At 37.3% G+C, this 24,258-nt stretch overlaps 4 protein-coding genes and 1 long non-coding RNA gene across 6 annotated transcripts; 2 read left to right on the forward strand and 3 right to left on the reverse strand.

The window, feature by feature from the left end:
* Window positions 1-1,784: 1,784 nt before the first annotated feature.
* On the reverse strand, window positions 1,785-4,417 carry LOC118349594. Its single transcript, XR_004802574.1, has 2 exons — window positions 4,077-4,417; window positions 1,785-2,033 (listed from the first exon to the last, which is right to left on the reverse strand). It is a non-coding gene; the product is annotated as an uncharacterized LOC118349594 (long non-coding RNA).
* A 213-nt stretch (window positions 4,418-4,630) lies between these two features.
* Window positions 4,631-7,120, forward strand: LOC108985958 (uncharacterized protein At5g39570-like). Its single transcript, XM_018958443.2, has 2 exons — window positions 4,631-5,874; window positions 6,803-7,120. The coding sequence occupies exons 1-2, from the start codon at window positions 4,822-4,824 to the stop codon at window positions 6,899-6,901; spliced, it is 1,152 nt and encodes a 383-aa protein (XP_018813988.1). The 5' UTR covers window positions 4,631-4,821; the 3' UTR covers window positions 6,902-7,120.
* A 1,063-nt stretch (window positions 7,121-8,183) lies between these two features.
* On the reverse strand, window positions 8,184-11,285 carry LOC108985944 (transmembrane emp24 domain-containing protein p24delta9-like). The gene is made up of 4 exons (XM_018958421.2): window positions 10,962-11,285; window positions 10,179-10,388; window positions 8,973-9,049; window positions 8,184-8,466 (listed from the first exon to the last, which is right to left on the reverse strand). The coding sequence occupies exons 1-4, from the start codon at window positions 11,175-11,177 to the stop codon at window positions 8,322-8,324; spliced, it is 648 nt and encodes a 215-aa protein (XP_018813966.1). The 5' UTR covers window positions 11,178-11,285; the 3' UTR covers window positions 8,184-8,321.
* Window positions 11,286-14,469: 3,184 nt separating this feature from the next.
* On the forward strand, window positions 14,470-18,718 carry LOC108985941 (phosphate transporter PHO1 homolog 9-like). 2 transcript variants are annotated; one of them, XM_035694469.1, is made up of 12 exons: window positions 14,470-15,468; window positions 15,580-15,618; window positions 15,690-15,780; window positions 15,877-16,006; window positions 16,155-16,275; window positions 16,381-16,639; window positions 16,738-16,842; window positions 16,945-16,989; window positions 17,262-17,411; window positions 17,497-17,775; window positions 17,914-18,053; window positions 18,426-18,718. In XM_035694469.1, exons 1-12 carry the CDS (start codon window positions 14,516-14,518, stop codon window positions 18,523-18,525), a joined length of 2,412 nt encoding a protein of 803 aa, XP_035550362.1. In that variant the 5' UTR covers window positions 14,470-14,515; the 3' UTR covers window positions 18,526-18,718. The 2 variants fall into 2 exon arrangements, with proteins under 2 accessions (XP_035550362.1, XP_018813963.1); XM_018958418.2 differs by having other exon boundaries at window positions 14,471-15,468; window positions 15,580-15,628; window positions 15,709-15,780.
* Window positions 18,719-20,017: 1,299 nt separating this feature from the next.
* On the reverse strand, window positions 20,018-23,948 carry LOC108985939 (SPX domain-containing protein 4-like). Its single transcript, XM_018958416.2, has 3 exons — window positions 23,353-23,948; window positions 21,000-21,165; window positions 20,018-20,781 (listed from the first exon to the last, which is right to left on the reverse strand). The coding sequence occupies exons 1-3, from the start codon at window positions 23,650-23,652 to the stop codon at window positions 20,297-20,299; spliced, it is 951 nt and encodes a 316-aa protein (XP_018813961.2). The 5' UTR covers window positions 23,653-23,948; the 3' UTR covers window positions 20,018-20,296.
* Window positions 23,949-24,258: the final 310 nt, after the last annotated feature.

A 24,258-nucleotide genomic window follows, 5' to 3' on the forward strand; every position in this document is an offset into this window, starting at 1 on the left:
CACTCTCCCATCTCTGTGAAGTCCCCTTACCCAGACGAAGCCCCCCACCAAAAGTGAGTCCTCTCTCTCTCTCTCTCTCTCTCTCTCTCTCTAACTCTTAGTTTGTGTAATATCTTTGATTGACCTCAGATTCCTGTAGATTTCACTAAGATGATTCAGATCTTGAATAGCCGCCAGATGCATAGGTAATGTAAATGCACATAGATACATTCTTCCTCTGTGTTGTAACACTTACTACATCAAAAGTCCCTTTCAGTGGTGATCCTAAGATGCTTAGGCTTGTGAGTTTGCTCTGAATATTTTCTTTATAGTGATCACATTGGCTCGAGAACAATTGGGCATTTAAATTTGTTAGTCTTGTTTTAGGTTGATCTTAAAATTAGCAACTATTTTATTAATGAAATTTGTGTTGGATGTCTGCTACCACATAGGTAAGTTTTAATGAGTTGTGTAATTATGAAGAATTTCTCATTTGAAGAAAACAAATAAATGTTAAAGCTTGTGCTCAACTTGCTTTTGTGCTTGGTTTTTCTAACTACCAAAATGAAAAAAATAAAAATCTTCTATCTTTGAATTGGTAGTTGATTTTTATGGTTTTCCCAATGGATACTCCTATGAACAACTGGCATTAAGTTGATTACCTAGGCTTGGCTCTGGTGGTATCACAGTGGAATTGGATTAGGGTATTTTGCAGCTTTGGAACTTTTTATAACATAAGAGAAGAAGAAAGGAGCATGAAGAATGGTGTCATGCCTCTTTTTTATTTGTGGATTTCCTTGAGCCATGTGTATTTTGCATTTTTAGCTATTGAATCTGTGCACGAGTGGAAGGGAGAGGTAGGAGCTACATTTTCCACCAATGATAATACCATATGAATATACATAAAATTAGAAAACAATCTTACAGTCCTTTGCTTTTCATTCCAATTTAGACCTTTTACACTCTATGAATTACGACTTTACTATATGTTTTGCAGCTTATTTCTACTATGCATATTGTTGGTTGACAAATTTAGATTTAAAATCAGAGATTACCATACTGCAACTATAGACAGAGAGAAAATACTTGTAAAGAGAAAAACTGAATTGTTAAGGAATGAAGAAGATTTTCAAAAGAGAGAAGAAGAGATTTGGAAGAGGAAATTGGGACTCCACAACAATCAAGTAGAGCTTCGAAGGCAAGAAGTAGACATACGGTGTTTCATGTGTATTGAGATCACAATGAAGCCCCAACTAATTGGGATACATTAACCAACCAGTTGATGACTTTGTTATTAGAGGGACTTAGTATTTGTAAGGGAGACAAATTATTGAGAAATCTGTTGGGTTGTTTTTGAGTTGGTGTATTTTGAGTTGTTTTTCAAGGGCTTTTTGGGTCATTAAGGGCTCTCTAATATAGGTCAAGTGTTTTCTTGTATACATTCAGTGTACTTGATTACTCCTTTTACTATATATAATATTTTTACTTATAAAAAATTATTGGGAAATCTATTGTTAGTGACTTTATATTGTTGTTGGAATGAATCATCGAATGTAGTACTTTAGTGACTTTATTATTTTTAAACACTTTCATGTTAATTAAATTGGATTCATTTCCGCCAAAATCAGTAATTTTCTGCGGTCAACCCAACAAGTAGCCAAATACATAACTCAATTTGCTGAATATAATGAATATGGTGGTGCTATCTTGTTCAGAAAATATATGTAGTATTTATGCATTTGATTCCTATCCCCCATCAATTATTCTCTGTGAAAACTAACTATAGAGCTAGTACGAAGATAAAAAGCATTAAAATGATCACACTTGTCTATATTCCAGATGTGCTTGCTCTGTTTTTGAATGCATATATAATACATATAGTAATAACACACCACAACAGCACCCATTGTGCATATATTTTTTCATAAAATACATAAAGCTATTTTTCTGAACAAGAGTGACAGTTCATGAATTCAACAAGTTTCTTTAGCAACCCAACAACAGAGTTGCATCTTCAGCTTCCTACAACAGTGGTCAAATGCATCTTCAACTTTCTACAATCATTCTCAAATACATAAATAAAGAAATGCAACTTCAACTTCCTACAATCACTCCCAAATACATAAAGAAATACATCTTCAACTTATACAAAATGTAATACAAAATCACCCAACAGAACATCATTTTTAGATTCCCAAAATCCGTGTATGGACATGTCTAATTACACCAAGTTACTGAAAATACAATAATTTACCAACGCCTCCAGATATCATATTAAATATTTGTGAATTGTGTATGTACACTTCCAGAACTATTACAATTCCAAAATTACCAGAACTATTACACTTCCAAAAAGACCAAAAATACCAACACTAACAATATCATATTTTCCTATGTACACTTCCAAAAATGCTTTGAAGACCAGAACTATTACACTTCCAAGAATACAAACACCAACAATACCATATTTTCCTATATACACTTCCAGAACTATTACACAAAATACCCAATGTCGCGATTATCAACCCAACAACAAAGCCACCCTAAAAAATGTTGCAGTTCATGTTTCATAAATGAAAATTTTGCCATGCATGAAAGAAACACAACTTGAAAATACTGGGCAATAAAGAAAAATGTTGCCATGTTTCATAAAGAAAAATGTTGCAGTTCATGTTTTATTGCTGTAAATCTTCTCAGCTCCAATATTAGTGCCAAAGATCACTACTTGAAAAAACAAAAACTGAACATGTGGAAAATTTCAACCAAAGACAAGAAGTCAGCAAAATTTGGGACTAACAAAGCCACCAAACTCACCAAGAAAACCAGCAACCATCTCAGCCAAAGGCAGTAGCTACCACCCCAGAACCGTCTCTCCACTATCTCATAAACAGGGTTCATCATTATAGGTAAGGTAAAAAACAAATTCACACACAAGCTAACTTTATAACTTCCGGTATAAATCAACTTTCTTTTCTTATATTACAGAACAAGGCATATGAAATGTTGGAATGATTATAGGCAAATGTTAAGCTTGACACCAGTGTCTTTTGAAACTGCATCAAAGTTAGACTAAAGGAACTTTTCTCATGCTTCTATCTTGGACACTCAATCCCGTAAAATGAGGTAGGCAAGGATGAACACACAAGAGACTTTTTCGAAAACATCTCATACATTTTAAATGCAATGACCGGTCTAGTTTGCCTCACAAAAAAGATTTCCCATGATATATTCAGTTTGAAACCACAGACAGTCACTGTGAAAATCAATAAAAAATTTAAAAAAAATCCCACCTCCTTTTTTTGGAACAATGAAAAGTTATCCCCAGATTCTGACAAACACCTCTATAATAAGTAAAACTAATTTTGTAATTGTTCTTAAGATACTGAAATTGATTCTCTTCTACCTTTTTGCTTCCTTGTCTATCCATCCCCACACATGCTACGAAAGCATATCCCATAATTTTATGTTTTATTTTGCTTTCTAGTTGCCAAGCTCAATTTATTTCAAATGTATTGTTTCTACTAAACCCATCTAAGCTCAGCAACAAAGAGAATAAGGGATTTTTACATCTGTAATTTAACCGTTTCCAATTAAAACTTCTCGATGAGAACAAACCAAACAAATTGCACAAAAAATATTATAAAAAAATGAGAATAAGATTCAGAAACGGAAGAAAAGAATTTGCACTATATCTTAGCACCATGGCCTGGGAAAAACTTGGTTTATTCAAGAAGGTATAACGTACATTCAAGGAACACTTCGATTTCTCAAAATAGGTTATATAAGCTATTCAGAAACTGGTATGTGTGCTACAGGCAGTACAATTGCAATGCTTAGTTGAAATTATGAAACCAGTGAAATGGCAATGATACCGTAAATGATCAGGAAACATGGATTTGCCACCCACTTGATAAAATAGGAAAAATAAAAAAAATTCCAGTTATTATCTGAGTATACAAAATCAACAACTCAAAAATTTTATAAAACACAGATCAAACAAACACAAAATCTCAGATCCATTCAATACAAAAACACACAATATGAGTAATGCTAGAAATGAAGAGATGAAATAAAAACTATTTTCTTTCATTTCTTACCCTTATCGCCTTATCGGCGAAGCCAGACGATGATGGTGGGTGTCGGCAGCAAGAATGCCAGTGGAAGAATAAAGCCGTGCGAAAATGATGAAGTCGAAAAAGTTTCAAACTTTTGTTAGCCTTGACAGCAGACCCACACGATGCCAAAGTGATGGAGCCACATGGTGCGAGCGGAGGATGAGGCCAGCAAAAGGAGGACGAGCTGGAGAGTGAAGGAGAGAATGTGGATGGAGGGTCTAAAATTGAAATTGAATGTTACTTGACCATTATCAAATGCATATTTTAAGTTTTTGACACAAAAAACAAAAAAAAAAAACCGCATAAGTTGGTTTGTGGAGGCCAATAAACAATGAGGGATTGTATAGCACAACTCATATTTTTTTGAAAATATCTGTATAATTTTTTACTATTTATATAACTTTTAAATATCATTTTTTTTAATTTTTATTATTTTATTATTTTATTAAATATTTAATATATGAAAAATAAAAATTGAGAAGGTTGCGCATTACTTAATTCTTTTGGGGCCGGCTACTTTCGATGAGGCCTATCCATATCTCAGGCAGCCTGTCGGCTGTCACACTCACTCGCACCAAATAGTTAGCCACGTGTCCACACGATCGAATCGGTTACGAGCTTTTCAAACGGCGCCTTTTTCTTTGTCGCCATCACCATAAACGCGACCTCTTCATCTTCATTTATTCACTAAAAAAAAAAAATCAAAACAGCATACTCCCGGAAAACGATGACGCATTACTCTCGTGGCCGCGAAGACGAGGTCGACGACTTCGACGAATTCGATCCTACTCCGTACGGAGGGGGCTATGACATCGTGCTCACATACGGTCGTCCTCTCCCGCCATCCAATGAGACCTGCTACCATCTCTCCTCGTCCTCGCCTTCCGATGACTTCGACTACGGTCGGCCCCAGTACTCCTCGTACGCAGAGCCGTCTGCCTATCGCGATGAGGCCCTCGAGACTGAGTACAGCAGCTACGCCCGCCCCAAGCCCCGGCCCGCACTCTCTCCACCTGGAGGGGGACAGTTTGGAGGAGGTGGTTATGGGTTCCCTTCCTCTGGGGTGAACAAGCCCGGACATGGTGCACCCGATTACGGGTCGGAGAGACCAGAATCGCAATACGGATCAGGGTATGACCGAAAGAGCGAGTACGGGCAGGCCGAATCGGGGTACGGGCGGAAGAGCGAGTATGCACAGGCCGAATCGGGATACGGATCAGGGCACGGCCGCAAGAACGAGCACGAGCAGCATCCTGGATCTGGATACGGCCGGCAGAGTGTGTATAATCAGCAACCCGAATCGGACTACCGGCGGAAGAGCGAGTATGATCAGGTCGAATCTGGATACGGATCAGGGTATGGCCAGAAGAACAAGTACGAGCAACATCCCGAATCGGAATATGGTTCCGGTTACGGGCGGAAGAGTGAGTATGAGAAGCCACATTCACCGGAATACGGATCCGGGTATAGCCGGAAGACCGATTATGAGACTCACGAGTCAGAGAACGGATCAGGTTATGGTAGGAAGCCCGAGTATGAGGCGCCCCTGTCTGAGTACGGATCAGGGTATGGGCGGAAACAGGTTCATGAGGAGGAACAGGGTGGTGGTGGGTATGTGTATGGAGGGAGGAGTGAGAGGCCGAGGGATGATCCGCCGCGGAGGCCGAGTTATGGGCGGTCCGGGGAGGAGAGCTATGAGAGGCGTGATGATGATAATGATGATAGTGGCGAGAGGCGCAAGCATGGATACGGTGAAGAGAGCTATGGGCGCAAGAAATACGTGAGCATCTCTGTTCTTCAATTAACGTTTCTTTATGATATGTTTACATCCAATCATAGTGTTTGATGCCTGATATGATACCTGATACGTCAACTCCACTATCACTTTTATTTTTGGATTATTTTCGCCTTATATGTTAGTTTTATATGATATTAGTTTCAGGTTTACATTTTTTTATAATGTCTGAGATTTGCAAATATGCATGGTAATAATTATGGAGCTGTAGCTGCAACTCAATTTAATTCTCACAACTTTTTTACCACAGCCTTTGGTTATAAAACTGCAGTTGACATCTCATTCTTACTTGAGCTAACTCTGTGTAGGCCGAGAACGATAGATGGTCAGATCATTTGCAATTGAGATAAACGATGTGTTCATCATCCTCGTGTAGTGATTCTAATATCGAGTTCAGATTTTTATCATGTATGGTGCATGGAGAAGTTGGGGTAGATTTCTAGGGGTGCTTAGCATATCATAGCTAGTTCCTTATGCGCACAAATGAGTATGGGACGGGACTTTCTGCTTCTTTGAGACTGAGTTGCTAAATGCTTTGTTCATCCTCAAAACACGAACAGCCATAGAACCAATTTTTTAAATAACATTAATTTCCAGTTTTTGGGGTGGTAACTTGAAGTATTGACGTATACCTACACTTTATTTTAACCTTTGAAATGCGGGGAAATAACTTCAGCTATCTTACCCAGACAACAATAAATTGATCATTGTCCTTTAGAATATACTCCTTAAATATTTTCAACGGAACCAATGAAACCCGTATGAAACTCAACTAGTTGATAGTGTTATTTATAATTTTAGAAGCGTTGGTACATATAAATCATGGGCGCACGTGTTTGTCATCAGCTACAAATATTAACTACTACAATTTTTTTTATTCCATTAATTTGTAAAGCAATTTGGTTTTTGACAGGTAGATGATGGCTCTGATGATGATGATGAGAAGAAGAAGAAGCACCACGGTTATAAGCATCAACATCACCAACACCGCAAGAGCGATGATGATGAGTGATTGGAATGCATGCGGGTTGGTTTGTGAATGGGATTCATGCCATAATTAGTACTAAATAATGGGTCGAGGCATGAGTAATCTTGAATCTTTTAAAGTCGTATTGTACTGATGGAGTATTCCATACTCTTGACATATTTAGCTCTGTAAACTCGATTTTGTTTCAGTGTGCGTGATTATAAATAAAATCCCGGATAATATTTGGGCTGATGTGTTTGTTTATCTTTATTTTGTTCAGATTGTTCATGCCATTGGAATCAATGGCATGTTTTTAGGTCAAAGTTTGACAGATTTGATCGGTAGAAAACATCCCATTTTAGAAAGTGTAAAAAGAGAAATAGGCAGATGGAGGAAAAGGTCAAGGTTTTCCAATCACAAATTACATTCTAACGATACTGTACATTTGAAGTATAATGTTCAATGCCAAGTGGAAGATCCTCTCTCTCTCTCTCTCTAAAAATTAAAAGTGACATTTTAGGGGTTTTGTTGTTCCTAACCAAATTGAATTTTATGTCAGCAGTTATGTTGATTGTTCTGGAACTTTTTTTCCTCTAAAATTTCCTCTCCACCCACCATCCGCCCAACTGCCCAAGAAAATGTCTAATGAGAAAGATGCTTTAGTGTTCAAGTATCAAGTGACCATATGTTGAGATAAAGAGGAGATTGAGGGCCAAGTTGGGACTTTCTGTTCAGTGCCCAATTTGAATTGGAAAGTACTGTCATTATGTCATTGTTGGAAAATATAATGTTTATTATTGCCTGTTAGCCTTTTTTAACCAAAATATTATAATTGAAAATCAACCAAGGTACAAAAGAAGGGGACGTGGCGTCCCAACAATTATTCGAAAATAGTCAGTATAATGCGAGACAAGGAAAAAAGAAAAGAGTAAAGGGTAGAACCACCAGTTTCTTGTTTTACATGACAAAAGCACCAGTGGTTTTCATCTTGTTCTGCAGCCAGTCAGTATTGGCAAGCCAACAAAATATGACTTGTTATGATCTTTGGGTTTCTGTTAATTGTATGCGTTATCCCCCTAAATAGTTGCATTTCCCACGCCACCCAGCAGATACTTGCCCATCCCACCACATATTGTTATGAACTCACTAGGTAGAATTCATCCTTGAAAATCAATTTACAAGAAAAGGATGTTTAAAGCCTTATAAACCACCAATCAATTTCATACTTATTCGATGTGAATCGTAACACAGACCCATACATGATCACTGATCTCATATTTTGTTCATTTTTAAAGAAGTATTCTACAAAACTATGAATGGCATCAACTTCGATAAATTGCCGAGAATTGTTTAAAAACTACTTTGTAAGAAGTACGAATAGTCCAACCAATGAATTGGTGATAATATATAGCCCATGAGAGATTAATAATAAAGAAAAGAACAGTAATTGGTTGTTAAATTAGATCTAGAGGAGCTTCTTTCTCTCAAAGAATGTCTTCAGATGCCATAGCTGCAAAACGGCTACTGACATGCAAACCACAAGCGAGAGGAAACTAAAAGTAGCCATCTTAGTGTTGGTTGCTCTATTAAGTAGTTGCATTTCTTCCTCCCTAGATCACCAAAAAAAAGAAAAGAATACATGATCAGATATAAACTGGAAGGGAATGGTGCCCCTCAGCATAAACAAACCAGAGCACAGAAATTTGTTTGGATACAAACTCTTAAGGTAAATGGTTATTCAAATCCAAGGTCTTGGTATAAATGGTTTTACAAAGTTAAAAATCATTTCCTATTAGAAATTTGGGAAATTAAATCTTCCGCACTTTTCTCTTTTCTCTACAAGCAAGAAAAGGGTTGGAGTAACGTGTTTGTATCTAGAGTACAACCGATTCTTGAACACTAGCAAAGTAGGCAGGATTTTGAGATTTGTAGTTCCGGACACATACATGTGTGGAACATGAATTTGCAGAAACAATGGCATTAAGTACAAACTTTTCCAATAAGCATCCCTTCCCCAGAAGCAAATACATCAATCAAGCAAGGTGTTAAAGTTAAGTCAATTGAATGCATAAGGTCATTGAAGTTTTCATTCACAAAAATCAATTAGTATTCATACCTCTCACGAAGATAAAACATCTCATCGTGAATGGATACGACAGTTGCATGCAATTTCTTCAACTCAAGTTCCATCACCTAGCACAATATGAGATAATGCATCAGCAAACCATGTGAAGCATGCATTTTTACTAATTGCTTGGACTCTTCATATAAAAACAAAAATGATCACCAAACTATAGAATCAAAACATTAAGATAACAACAGGAATAGGAGCTACTAACATCCATCATAATATAAGATTAATCCCGCAAAATAACTACTGTAACTGGTTTGGAAAATTTCAAATAATAATGGGCTTTGGATACTGAGCTAGAAAAGAATTCATCCGATTGGAATGAATGAGATCATTTAATTGACTATTTCATGCATATTCCTAAGCTGATGCTAAACTGTGACAATATTTCATGATTGTTGAAATCTGATGAGATTCTTCAACAACGATTCGCACCAGAAGCAGGAAAAAAAAAAAAAGATCACGATATGCTAGAACAAAGCTGTAGATCAGAGGAATGCCTTCTTAAGTAAACTCCCTGAGGAGCAGTACTATTTTTCAGATTGCACATGATACAAGACATAATAGACTAAGGTCATGCTTGGCAGGCGGAATAGGAATACCCACTCCTAAAGGTATAGGAACGAGCATTCCTCTTCTTTTGTTTGGCATTAACATATGATGTTCCCATTAAAATTATATTAAAATGCCTAAAACGCCCGAGCTCCAAATTTTTTTATACTAAGGAACTTGAGTATCTTAAATGAAAACAGGTGAATCCTAAGAGGATGTAGTTGTTGTAAACTTCCCAGCACCAACTTCTGATATACATTGTCACCATCATCCAGTATTGTGTAACCACAACTTGCCTGTGCAAGCTAGTGGTAATTTTCCAGAAGCTTCATTCACCAAGCTTTTTCCCAGACTCAGGAACAGAACCAGAGATCTGCATCAGCTGACTACCTTGTGCATTGACATGTAATTATCATAGAAGAGGCCCCAAAATTGAAACATAAGTTTAAGAAATGGAGATTTGCTAAATTATTAAGTCCAAACTGACAACACTCTCCGCATCCAAGAAAAAAATTATGCAGCAGTAACACGATAGTAAGTTAGAAACCAACAAGATAGCAAGTCTTTAAATTCCAACTCATCTCATATGACACCAAAGACGAATGAAAACCCGGTAAGAAATGAAATAACAGTACTTACTTCAATCTGCCCTTTCTTAGCAACGTTGGACCAGTCTGTCGCAGCAACTCCAGTTCTCCAATCAAAATCAACCCCCACTGTCACCGGGGGCTTACGATCAGGCGCCCAAAAACAAGCTGTATAATCACCAGGCTCAGCCCCAGTAAACGCAAAATTACCCGCTTCCACGTGATCCCCATGGTGGTACTTAACACCATGAGGCGAATTGACCTAATAAAAACCCCGATCGCTACCACGTAAATCCTCCAAAATCAAGCCCAAAAAATCCACAAATTACAAAACAAAACAAAACAAAAAACTGATGCTTAAAAAAATCCAAAATTTAGAACAGAGACTCACATAAGCTTCTGATTTCAATTTAATCATTGCTTAATTTAGTCCAAATACCGCCTCTAACTAAGTACTGAACCTTGTTTTTACAGCAAGTATCTTTGCTCCAAGTTTTTTTTTTTTTTTTTTTTTGGGGGGGGGGGGGGGGCTCCACTAATAGTAATTTGAGAAAATAGTCTTACCATTTTCTTTGTGCATTAGATATGTATGGATAACCATTTTCAAGGTTTGAATTTTGCATTAATCCCCCAAAAAAGCCAGCGTATGCATCGAACACATGCAGAGAGATGGAAAATTGGCAGATACGGACATATTAGCAGAGGCCCAGTTCGAAAAACAAAAAATGAAAAAAACTCCAGGAAAAATGGGGTGGGGTTTGGCCCGTTTGGGGCATGCAAAAATGATGTGCACACGGATGCCCGTGCGCTTAGCGGTGATGATCCTGGGCATTACCCTGACGGTGATCTTGTGGGAATCAGGGACAGGAAAGCCTTCGTTGGGATTGACGACGCTGTACTTGCCCACGCTCATTGCCTTGCTCTTAATGTCCTCCGATATGCATTTTGTGGCCCCCGAACGGAGGTCGAAACGCATGGAGCGCGCAGACATTAGGAATATGACTAACACTATGGTTACAATTAGATGCAGATTCATTATAAAACCAGACATGTTTGGCAGAAAATTAAGGAGAAGGATATCCTTCAAATTTGGCGAAGAATTCCGACGTTGGGTGAAAAAAAGCAAAGCTTGCTTCTGGGAGTAAGTACTGGGATCTAACGTTGTGTTCTTTTAACGTCACTACGAGCAAATCAACGACCGGCTTAAAGCGAAGGCCGTGCTAAAAAAAAGTACGTTCAGTAAATTTACTTGCCTTGTTAATTTCTACGAGCGCCAATCAAATCTAAGAGCTTGTATGGAGAAATAAATTCATTTTATTTTATTTTATTATTATAATTTTTTAAAATTTTTATATAAAATATAATAAATAATTTAATTTTTTTAAATTTTAAAATAATAATAATATTAAAAATAATATTTTATCCAACTCATCTAAATCTTCCATCTCACTATCCGAATAAGCTCTACTAATCAATTTTACCGCACGTACGAAATGTAATCAAATCTTTAGAGTAATCAATTTTAATGACGTTGAAGTCGTCATGCATTCTTTTAATTTTCCATATTTGTTCGTTTAAACCGTAAACATTTTTGTATGTTTAGGGAAAGACATAAATAAATCACTTTTTTTCCATACTAGTCTTGATGAACAGAGAATGATTGACGCGTTATGGGTAGTTCACGAAGCCACAAGTCATTGAAAATATTTATGCCTACCAGCTTTGATTGGTATATCAAAGCTATATTCTTTCAAAAGCATCATATGCATTAACGAAAGTTTGGCATAAATTACAAGGCTGGAAGGAAAAGTTGTAATCTCAAACAGGTCGTGAAATATTGATTAAGGTAGTATTGCAGGTTATTCCTAATTAATGCCATGAGTTGTTTTAAACTATCAAAACAATTGTGTAGAGAGCTTGAGAGTTTAATGGTGGGGACAAGTAGGAGATGAACGGAGAATTCATCACTACAAGAAAACTGCTTATTTGTAACTATTTAATTTCAGCGAAATGATTATTTACAGTCAAAATGAGTCTGTTTTGGTCACAAATAACCTTTTCGTCTTAATTAAATGGTCACAAAAGCCTATTTTTCTTGTAGTGCATTGGAAAGTTGGAAGAGGTTATCTAGGTCAAAACACATGGGCAGAATGGTGTTCAAAAGTTTGGAAGATTTTAATTTAGCCTTACTAGCAAAGCATGGGTGGAGAATTTTATTCAATTGTGAGTCTCTTGGTTCCAAAGTTTTTCTAACAAAATATTTTCCAAATACTGATTTCTTACCATCTTCTTTGGGATCAAAGCCTTCATATGTTTGGAAAAGTATACATTCAACAATACCCATCTTGCAACAGGGGTGTATTTGCTTCTTACTGGATGCAAGGGGCATTGTTATTACAGCTGTGAGAAAAAAATGAAGAGGCTATTGCAGAGGTGGACGATGTTAAGGCCAATGCAGTACTTAGACCCGGTTTGGATATAAGAAGTGTTTCATCTCATCATTATAATTTTTTAAAATTTATACATAAAATATAATAAACAATTTAACTTTTTCAAATCTCAAAACAATAATAATAATATTAAAAAGTAATATTTTAATAACATTTTATTCAACTTTCAACTTTTATCTCAACTTATCTAATCTTGAACTCATTATCTAAATAGCATTTAGAGGGTTATAAATGGTGTGCAATATAGGCTTTTCCAAGAAGGTGATTCTCATGTATTGTAGATTGTCTAAATAGAGAGAATATATATACTTTGTTTTCATCAAGGCTCTATTCTGGCAGAGATAAAATTATTGCTCTACTCTAGTCTTTTGATTTCTATAAAGTATCCCAAGTTGGTAGAGAAGGAAATGTACAGCTGCTCATTTACTTGTGATATATTCATGCTAAATGTATCAATGACGCTTCAGTATGGTGGTATTCTCCACCTGATTTTATTCTACGAAGAACTCTTGTTTAAGATGCTGCCACGTAATTGATTTTAAGTCAGAAATGAAATTTCTGTCATAAAAAAAAAAAAAAATAGTTAGTTTTTACTTTAATCTAATAATGGTTTTATCAGCTATATAGCATGAAAGTATCAAGGTTGTAATTAATTTGGTGTTGTCCCTACAAAAGAGGGAGGAAAAATGAACGATCTGAAATGACAGCATGCATTCACACTGCTATTTCCACTGCTGCTGCTGCTTGATCTTCTTCTTCTTCTTCTTCTGGGTGGCGATCCAATGTTGACATGGTTTTTCATGCTAGAGTGACGTACGTACTGTTGGTAAGGGCTCGTTTGGATGTTGAGTTAAGTTGAGCTAAAATGAGTTATAGTGAGTTGAGATGATGGAGTGAGTTTTGTGAGACTCATCTAAGATAAGTTTAGATGTGTTTGAATGTTAAAATGAGTTGAGATGTATTTATGAAAAGTTGAAAAAAATTGTGAGTCCCGCATGTAAAGAAGTTTTAAGTTGAAAAAGATTATCAGTCTCATATGTAAAAAGGACTTGAGTTTAGTGATTTAAGAGTTGAGTGTTTGGATATTAGACTCAGCTTAAAATTAGACTAAACTGAATTAATCTTAATTCAGTCCAAATTCCAAAATCGGACCTATTTCAAGAAAAAGCTCGAGAAAGGAACATGCATGACCAAGCCTGAAAACAAGACCAGATCACTTGAAGTTCATCAAGATTAGACTAGTCTGGTATCAATACGAGAGCAATATGGCCAATTGGTATGGTACTTAATTGTATTTGAAGTCAAAAGTACTCTATTTGAAATGAAAAATTCACAGAAGGTTCCATGCACTGGATAGGAATATTTTAGAAATATCAAGATGATGTCCGTACTGATCATCATGTCGACCACATATAATATTGATACGATCGAACATTTCCAAAGTCAAACTAAAATTTATAAAGACTATATATTGCAATGGAGAAAGCCAATAATGTAGATTGCTTCAAAGTTGAAACAATATCAAATTTCCACGCAGCTGGAACCGCATGCATACAGACAAAATGAACTCGCTGTCGATGTTTCTGTCGCTGATTTCTTTTAAATTCTATATTCTTTTGTAGTGGTTAGCTACTAACAATAGAGATGAATGGCCACTTATTACTAGTTATTTGGAAAACAGTGACAGATGAACAACCCTTACGTACAATATACCTAATTTAATTCAGCGCAATATTGAATAAGCGGGACAATTAATTTGACTTTCTGTGTTTTTATATTTTTCTTTTCTTCTCCCGTTCCATGACAATCATCTCTCTCTCTCTTTCTCTCTCTCGGTTAATTAATTGATGCAAGTGGATAATACTCCGGCCAGGCTCAAAAGTAAAATACAATCATCTGCCAATCTTAATATAAGAAGCATGCACGTCAATGCATATGTATGTGTGTGTATATATACTATAATCTGCAAAAGCTGATTTTTTTTTTTGGAAAGAAGATGAAGTTCGGAAAAGAATTCGCGGCACAGATGGTGCAGGAATGGCGTGACGCGTACATGGACTACAACAGTCTGAAAACAGTGTTGAAAGATATCGGGCGGATCAGACAAAGAAGCGTATCAACGCCAGTCATGGCCGCATCGACCTCAAAAAGTTCTTTGAAAAGAAAGGTTTCCTTCTACAGAGCTTTTAGCGGGCTAACAAGCCGGCACAGAAGCTCTCCGAGAAAGAATGAGGATGAAGTAATTCTTGTTCATGCAGTGGAGCAGCAGGAGGGCGCAGATGGGCACTACCAAACCATGTTCCTCATGTCTTCCGACACCGGCGGAGAGTACGAGCTTGTTTTCTTCAGGAGGCTTGATGATGAGTTCAATAAGGTCTTAAACTTCTACAAAATGAAGGTGCAGGAAGTTATGGACGAGGCAAATGAATTGACTGAGCAGATGGATGCTTTGATTGCTGTTCGCATAAATGTGGATAAACCGATGGTGAAATCTCATTTTCTTGGAGCTGATTTGGAAAATCTTGCAAGCAATGAGAGAAATCCTGGACGGCAGCATATGGATTTGATTCAAGAAATTGAGATGAGCGCTGAAGGAAATTTGGAAGAGCAAAACCAAAACGAGATTTTCGAGAATTCTGGAGACAATTATAGGAAGGGCAAGGGACAAAAGATTTCCATCCAAGGATCGAGGCCAACATCATTAGAAATACTGGATCATGCACAGATCAATAATCTCACCCCAGAAACTCCAGTATCTACTTTGAAAGCCATTCTCATGAGTACGAATTCCGCCACGTCCTTCGGCAAGAAAGAGCTTAGGAAAGCAGAGGAACTAATGACACAGGCTTTTACTGAATTCTATCGAAAGCTGCAAATTCTGAAGAGCTACTGGTAACACGGTGTTCTTCAATAATCATATGATTATAAACAAAGTCATTTTCTTATCTACGATCTTTGCGGATGGAGTTTACCTGAACCTAGTTTTAATCATGAATGTAACAGCTTTTTGAATCTATTGGCATTTTCAAAGATCATGAAGAAGTATGAAAAGGTCAAAAAGTTTCTGTTCCTATTTTCATCAATCAGATACTACAAGGTTTTTATTCTGACAGACTGGCTTCACTACCACAGATCACTTCAAGAAATGCATCAAAGACTTATATGGCGATGGTGGACAATTCTTATCTCGGTAGCTCGGATGAGGTTAGTTATTATAGATCAGGAAATAATTCAGCTTATGCTACTCTGAGCGGATTCTAAATGAACAGTTTCCTTCTTTTCAATCTCGTGCCCCCGCAGATTACTAGGCTCATGGAAAGGGTGGAGGCTACCTTCATTAAGCACTTTGCAAATGGAAATCATAGAAAAGGAATGAAGATTTTAAGGCCAAAAGCCAGAAGGGAGAGACATCGGATTACGTTTTCCTTGGGTGAGATGAGGCAAAGTTCCTAATTAAGCTGTTCAATGGCCTCGGAACATTGTTTTCCAAACTAATTTTCAAATGAAATAGTAAAGATTAGTCATCATCTATGCTCATCATACATCAATCTACTTAAATGTTCTAAATAAATCTTCAGGTTTCTTCTCTGGCTGCTCACTTGCACTTGTAGTAGCCACCGTTGTGCTTATACATGCAAGAGATCTGCTGAAAAGCCATGGGCGTACTCAGTACATGGATAACATGTTTCCTCTTTACAGGTAACAGTTCCAGGTGTTGGGACAAACCATTTAATACTTATCTCCTATAAACTTAGTGCATGCTCATATTATAATCTGTAATAATGTTTGTGCCCGTGTTTGCAGCTTGTTCGGATTCATTGTCCTGCATATGCTTATGTACTCTGCAAACATATACTTTTGGAGGCGTTTCAGAGTCAATTATTCGTTTATTTTCGGCTTCAAGCAAGGAACAGAATTGGGTTACAGACAAGTCTTTCTTCTCAGTTCAGTTCTTGCTGTACTTGCATTGGTTGGCGTCATTTCAAATTTAGATATGGAAATGGACGAAAGAACAAGAAGCTTCGGAGCCTTAACAGAACTAGTCCCTTTGGGATTACTTACTGTAAACTTTACTGCACAATCTCTTCAGAAAAGCATTTCACATAAACAAAATTCCCCAGATGGGTATGAACCATTGATCCTTTTAAGTAATGCGCGCAGGTTGTGGTTCTCATAATATTCTGTCCCTTCAACATCATATACCGTTCAAGTCGCTTCATCCTAATCCAATCAGCGTTTCATTGTCTTTGTGCTCCTCTGTACAAGGTATGGTGGGAATTAATTAGAATTTGTAACAGCGATACCAATCATTTACACCCACATGTAAACACGAGTTTAATTAATGTTCTTATCTTTTCTCCACCGTAGGTTACCCTCCAAGATTTTTTCTTGGCAGACCAGCTAACTAGCCAGGTTAGACATCATGCTTACGTTAGCATATTAATTATTGATACTCGTCAATCGTCATGCTTTTGCGTAAGTTTCTACAATTAGGAAAGCTAAAAGTCTTTACAACTTTAAATGAGAATTAATGAGATATATTACTTTTCATTTAAGAACTTCAACTTAATTATATTATAAATTTAGCCTAAAATTATGATGAGGGTGTGGATGACATGAGGAATCTCGGAACTGTCTCCATTGCAAGCATCGATTAACACTATGAGTCTATGATATAATTTCAGGTGCAGGCTTTCAGAAGTCTTGAGTTCTATGTTTGTTATTATGGTTGGGGTGACTTCAAAATAAGATCAAACAAGTGCCAAGCAAGTGGTGTTTATAACAGTTTTTATTTCGTTGTAGCAATAGTTCCATACTGGATGCGTTTCCTGCAGGTATTTAGTTTCCGTTTATATGTTGAATATACATGTTTTTACGCATGCGGCAACAGTTTTTGCTCACAACAGTCTAATGTTTTAGAGCCTTCGACGCTTGATAGAGGAGAAAGATGCAATGCATGGGTATAATGGACTGAAATACTTCTCAATACTTGTAGCAGTTGCCATGAGGACAACTCATGATTTACAAAAGGGGATGATTTGGAAGATAATGGCTGCAGTGAGTTCAGGTGTTGCAACCATCATTGCTACATATTGGGACATTGTCGTAGATTGGGGTCTTTTGAGAAGGGATTCCAAAAACCCATGGCTGAGAGATAAACTCCTTGTATCGAACAGAAGTGTTTACTTTGCAGCAATGGTAAGAATGTATATGCCGTTCATCGTCATTGCATTTTCACAGCTGCTCTGGGAGGAAGAGTACTCATAGATAGTACTTCAGTCTTCTTCTTTGTTTACTGAAATTGAACCATGGCTAATTAACGTCAGTTAATTGCAGGCATTGAATGTTGTACTGAGACTTGCTTGGATGCAGTCAGTATTAGGGTTTAGGGAAGCACCTTTCCTGCATAGACAAGCGTTAATTGCAATAGTTGCCTGCTTGGAGATCATTCGACGTGGAATTTGGAATTTCTTCAGGTATGCTATATATAATACTCATACATTTGTAGTATTCAATCCCCAAACTAATATATACATGTACATGATCAATATCAGAGATTAGCAGTGCATATACAATGTATATGTGCTTCTATATGTTTGTGTTTCCACGTGTCATATGAGCTGATATACATACACTTGTTTAACTCAGAAGCCATTGATTCTGGGTGGAAAGCAGTACTACTTAAGACAGAGAACTAATAATATATAATGCAGTGGTAGGTGAACTTAGTTGTGAATGTATGAAGCCAACCACCATGAATCAATTCGTGATCAAATATAATTAATTAAGGCCTCAAGAGTCAAAACTCCACTCATACGCTAATGATGATTTAATGTTCAACTGATCAGATTGGAGAATGAACACTTGAACAATGTTGGGAAGTATCGAGCATTCAAGTCAGTGCCCCTACCTTTCCACCATTACAACGATGAAGACAGGAACATATAGGCATGTACAACTCGGAAGAGAGCAAAAAAATGGTGGTTGAATGATGGCTATCACCATTCATATACAGTTATTTGTTTTTAGTCTTTTTTAGTTGAAATGCATGTCTGCTTTTAACTGAAGGTAGACAAGGACATAGGTATTTATTTGATATTGGTTTTGCTTAACGTTTTTAATTTTATCTGTATTATCTATAGTTTGAGTGAAATTAAAATGTCTACATAGATAGAGAGAGAGAGAGAGAGAGAGAGAGAGTAGTAATAGACTCTGATGTGAACCCAAAGAAGTGGGTTTGACGACAATGTGCAGAGCTTAGTACTCTACAATTCTCAAGACTCAAGATACCAAGCATGCTGCTTTAGATAAGCACATCGAACCATTCCATCAGACCCTATTGATGCAAAGACCACGAACCTAGCAATTATGATGGATGATGACTAGTGACCACCACCTTTCTCTTTCACTAAGAGTCGATTGAAATTGCTTGGGTAGAGAGAGAGAGAGAACAAAAACAGAAGAGCCAATTGAAACTATTTGAAAAGGAATTCGAGTGGAAGTTGAAAATGCATGCTTTACCACCACCATGTTTGTTCTCTCAAACTACCCTAGCCGTGCTCTTTGAAATGGCTTTGGGATCAAACGTCCAAAATCCAGCACAGAACCTAAGACAGAGAGAGAGAGGAGATTTGTGTGGGACCTGTTCTGCCTTTTTTTTTTTTTTTTTAAAAAAAAAAAAAAAAGAGGACGGAACCCCAATTTTATTGATTGCCCTCATTTTTTGCGGAGGAAAACTGTGGTTACAATCACGACACCTGGGAGGTACAAAAACCTAAATCTAGAAAAAGAGCACCCAGACATCAAAACCAGTGTAACTATATAGAGTACAAGTCTTAAGAAATATATATAACCTACTTCCAAGAAAGCCAAAGAGGGGAACCTGCAAAAAGCCAAGTACACAAGAACAAAGAGACGCAAATACCAAGATAGTAAAATTAGACAAGCAAATAACACAAAACAAACCTGGCAAGAGGCTTATGATATCCTCAGGTAGGGCATACCCAATTTGTCCATGCGGAGAAGACCCCTCAACAGGCTAGGCAGCATGTGAATATCAGACCAATCAGAGTTCAAACCTTCAGCCCCACACTTAGCTAGAAAGTCAGACACAACATTGCCTTCACGAAAGTCAAACCTTGGTGCAGGTTCTCCAAGGCTCTAAAACGCCCTGTTCTGCTTTCCTGCGCAGGCCAGGGCGTTTTAAGTTCATGATGGACCCCAAAAGAACAGGGGCAACGATAAACAGACTCTAAATTTTAGAGCCTTGGAGAACCTGCACCAATTACACCATGTCCAACATCATAGAGAATGATATCAAAGTTTACCACAACATTACTTTTGTGCTTGACCTGTGGGGTGCCTCCAGCAGTTCCCAAGCAGCTGTTACGTTACCCTGGAAGTCGTAACCGTTTTTCCAACCAAAAAGTTGGAAGACAAATTCATCAACCAGCAGATTTTATTTTATTTTTTTCATATAAGAACCAGCAGAAAAATTACCAGTGTTATTCTACAAATCCATGCACAGAAATCAAATCTGCCAATTAAAATATTCAACTTAATGCCACGCAAGTTTACTCGGCACATTGGAATCACAATTTATTAAGGTTGTGGAACTAATTCTACCCAGAGCCATGGAGACCAGTTTTTCAGTTCCAGCTTGTATCAAGAACTAGAAGCTAAAAGAAGCACACTACAGCAACCACAGAGACGATCTCTGTCACACGGAATGTGAATCCTCATGATCACCATCTTTCCCAGTATGCAAGGAGGCTGAAGAGTTTGAAGCAGAGTTTTCAGCAGTTACAGCACCATTACTCTCATCCTCCCGGTTTCTATAAAGGGATGAGAATGACATTGGATTGCTGGTGGAGCTTGCTTTTTGAAGGCCTCGTATTGCTTTCATTGCCGCAATAGTGCTACGGTATAGATCCACAGTTTCCTCTGCAAGAGTTGATGGTGTCTTGGGTGAGATATTTGCTGCATTAGATGGTGGTGGGCTTGATAGTTCTTTCGTACAAGGATTAGATTCAATAACTTCTGCTACCAATGGGAAAAGGAGTTCAAGATTCTCATCACACTCATGGACTAATCTTGTGAGCGTTTCTGTTGTAAAAAAAGGTTGATCAAGGGCAAGTTGGGTAAATGGTAGACACAACAGTCCCCCAGTTCGCTTGTCATACTTCTTCAAGATCTTAACTAGCCCTGATGAAGAAAAAGAATGTAAATGGTGATAAGCTCCACTTCACAGATTCAAATTGGACACTCGGGAAACCAAACAAAAAAATGGTTATGACGTCTTTGTTGTATATTTAGAATTTACAAGGCTATAATATTTTTTCAGTAGCATCCATGAATAATGACAAAGTTCATATCAACCCCAGTTATATTTAGAAGAGAAACTAAATTAGCGAATGTCATACCTGCAAAATTTAAGGAGCTATAATTTTTTAGAAGCACCATTTCCCCATGAATGGTGACGAAGTCCTTCCGAATCTCCATCATTTCTTCACTAAATTCACTCTCTGATGTGAAAACTCCACCTTTGCTGCTCTTCTCCTTAACTTGCTCTATTCTTTCCTTCAGCTCCTGTTAAAAAATTGCAAATAATCTACCTATAAAGAATAAAAATGCAAATATGCATCGATGAGTAAGGCTAAATATTTGGTTGGTGCCTCGCCATTCTAAACATGAATAGCAATATGAATAAACCCAGAGGATTCTCCAATGACTAGCCATTGACTCCCATAAAATAGACTTCAAATAGAAAACAAGCATCACATGACCTCAAGAATATGTTATTCAACAGGAAGAAAGGAGGGGAAAACATCAACTTCACAACTCATTAAAAGAACTGCATTTACTCAACTTATATCTAACAAACTACGTTGTAGACTAAAATCTTAGGTACTGCCTGATACTAAGACTCATGATATTAACAATTTATCACAACATGAGAAATTCTACTTATAGAACAGAGAACTTGCAAAAATTCGAAGTAAAAAGGTAGAACCATTGCCATATTGCTATCACAGCCATCATAGCCCGGTCTGCACCTCAAACATTGATGAACAAACGAATAAATTATATGTCACACTCTATATGTGTGGTGGTGACGAGGAGTCGTGCATGCCATTAGGAGTAGGGTCAAATATGTGCATGAGAGAAGCAACAGCCAATAGTCTTCCAAACTCAGAAATATAATATACGGACTCATGTTGAAGAGATTATCGAGCCCCAATTATTCAAGCCAAAACAAATGCAACTACTAGATTTTATAGTTCCCAAGGAAGACGGTTGTGGAACTGTGAGGTTAGTGCTTTTCATTAGATCTGGAATAAATGAAATGTTCAGATATCAATAATACCACCAAAGCATCACTAAAAAACAAAATGTCCTTCATAGGTTCTTGTTGGAACTTTATTCTCGAAAATCTTCATGGCATGTATTGGCCTCCCATTACCACACCGAATAGGATTTGATACCCATCTCCTATGAAATCAATGATACGCAAATTTGATGAACCATCTGAACCAGGGCAATTTGGCAGATAGGCTGCAATCTGATGGTGAAAATTAAATTACACAAAAGGCTTCCAAACTAAAGACCACTACTACTATACCATGCCCTACTTTGCAACTCATCTTATGTAAATTAACTTTGATTTGGTATGTTTTCAATAAATAAAACTGTTGACGTCGTGTTTCACGGGCCTGGGCAAATCCACATCCCCGGTGCTGCAATGTGAATTATTTGGAGCCCCCGGCAGTGTTCCGGTGTGGCTGTATGGTGGCGGCTCGTACATCCATGGCGGTGAATGGAAAATAAGTGCTGTGAAAGTAAAAAGAGACGACACAAGATTTACGTAGTTCGACAATATGTCTACGTCCACGGGATTTGGGGAGGGATGTCTCCAATATAGTATATATATATCTGTTTACAATCACTCATAGATCCTCATATCTCACTGTGTAGAGAATGTTGGAACTCTTCTTGTTGAGGGCGATATCTTCCTTGAGGGGTTGCTTGAAGAAGAAGATCTAATTAAGGGAGAGCTCGGTCTCCCTTTGGAGTAGAAGTCGCTCATTAGTCTATCTCTGTCTTTTCATCTGGTTGTATACTTTATATATGTACGCATTTGTTGCGTATGTCAACTTCCTTCCTTGGCCTACTCTCTTTATGGCCTGCTCTGATACTCCCTGCCATGACATGACTTTATCTCATTAGCGTGTCTGACTTGCTCTCCTTGATCCTTTCCTATCTCCCTCTGACATTCACAGCCCCTATATTCTTCTTGTCCCCTCTTTTGTTCCTAGTGATATCTTGATGGGCTGGGCCCAATTTATGGGCCAATGTATTTTTCCTCCCAACACAAACAACAGTCAGCGCCCTACTTAATTAATTCAAATCCTTCCTTCTAATCCTACATGTAATAACCTCTCTAAGCTTCCTCACCTTCTAATACTTTTACTTCCATTTACATTCAGTACAATCAATTTCTGTCCAGCTTATTCTAAAGCCTTTTGACCCAACCTCTCTTCCAAGCGGTACATAATTGAAGTTTTCGATTTCCAAGTTTCCAACGCCAAACGTTGTTAATAAAGATATGGTACAAAGACTTGCAAAACAAATTATACAATCGGAATCACCCTTTAAGCTACAAGCCATATCCATGCACATAGATACAAGACATATCCACGCACATAGACCATAGCTACATATATTGGGACGAGCGCATGAAACTGATTACGAAAGAAAAAAGTCAAAACCAAGAACCTGAAAGCGTATGATGAATTCTTCCTCTTTATCAACGTAGAAATCGTTGAACTTGTCGAGCTCTTCATTGAGAATAAGAATGAACCATTCTTGGAGGTCCGCCAAGGTGGGTTTTTTATCGAGACCATCAGTACTGCTAGTATTATTAAGATGGTTCGGATGAAGATCGGAATCTGGGGTGGCGGGATTGGGAAAGTGGTGTTTGAGGAGCTTCTTGAGGGGCTTGTAGCAGAGGAACTTGTCCCTCCACGCCGGGATGGTCTCCTCTAGGTGGGTCTTGAACTCCTTCCCGAATTTCATTTCAGATATGTGCTATTCTCTGGGATTGATTTCTGACGGAGCAGAAAGATATTATATTGCGTTTAAACGATACGCCCACTAGTGTGCGGAACTCATGGTACTGCTTTTGTATTGTGCACATCGGAAATAATCAGAAAGACAAAAAGGGCGGTAACCGAGAAGTGACTTTTGGAATATTTGGAAGTGGATGGGTAATGAAAAGCATATAGTATTTGATGATTTTGCTCTTATCTGCTGGTGCTACTTCATCTGTTTGAAAGCTTTTGTTTCCTTGAGGGGAACCAAAGAATAATTTTGGATTTGGATATAAAAACGATTCTATTTTATCTTTATCTCATTATTATAATTTTTTAAAATTTTTATATAAAATATAATAAATAATTTAATTTTTTTTAATTTTAAAAGAATAATAATATTAAAAAATAATATTTTATTAATATTTTATTCAATTTTTAACTTTTATTTACAACCACCTTATCTCATCTTACTATCCAAACAAGCTTATAACCCAAATTAGGATAATAACCCAAATTAGGATAGAGGGATCATCTATCCGTTTGAGTTCGGATAAAAACTTAAAATTCTTAGGTTAAAAAATATATATTT

Source organism: Juglans regia, chromosome 10 (assembly GCF_001411555.2).
Source record: "Juglans regia cultivar Chandler chromosome 10, Walnut 2.0, whole genome shotgun sequence".
NCBI lineage: Eukaryota > Viridiplantae > Streptophyta > Magnoliopsida > Fagales > Juglandaceae > Juglans > Juglans regia.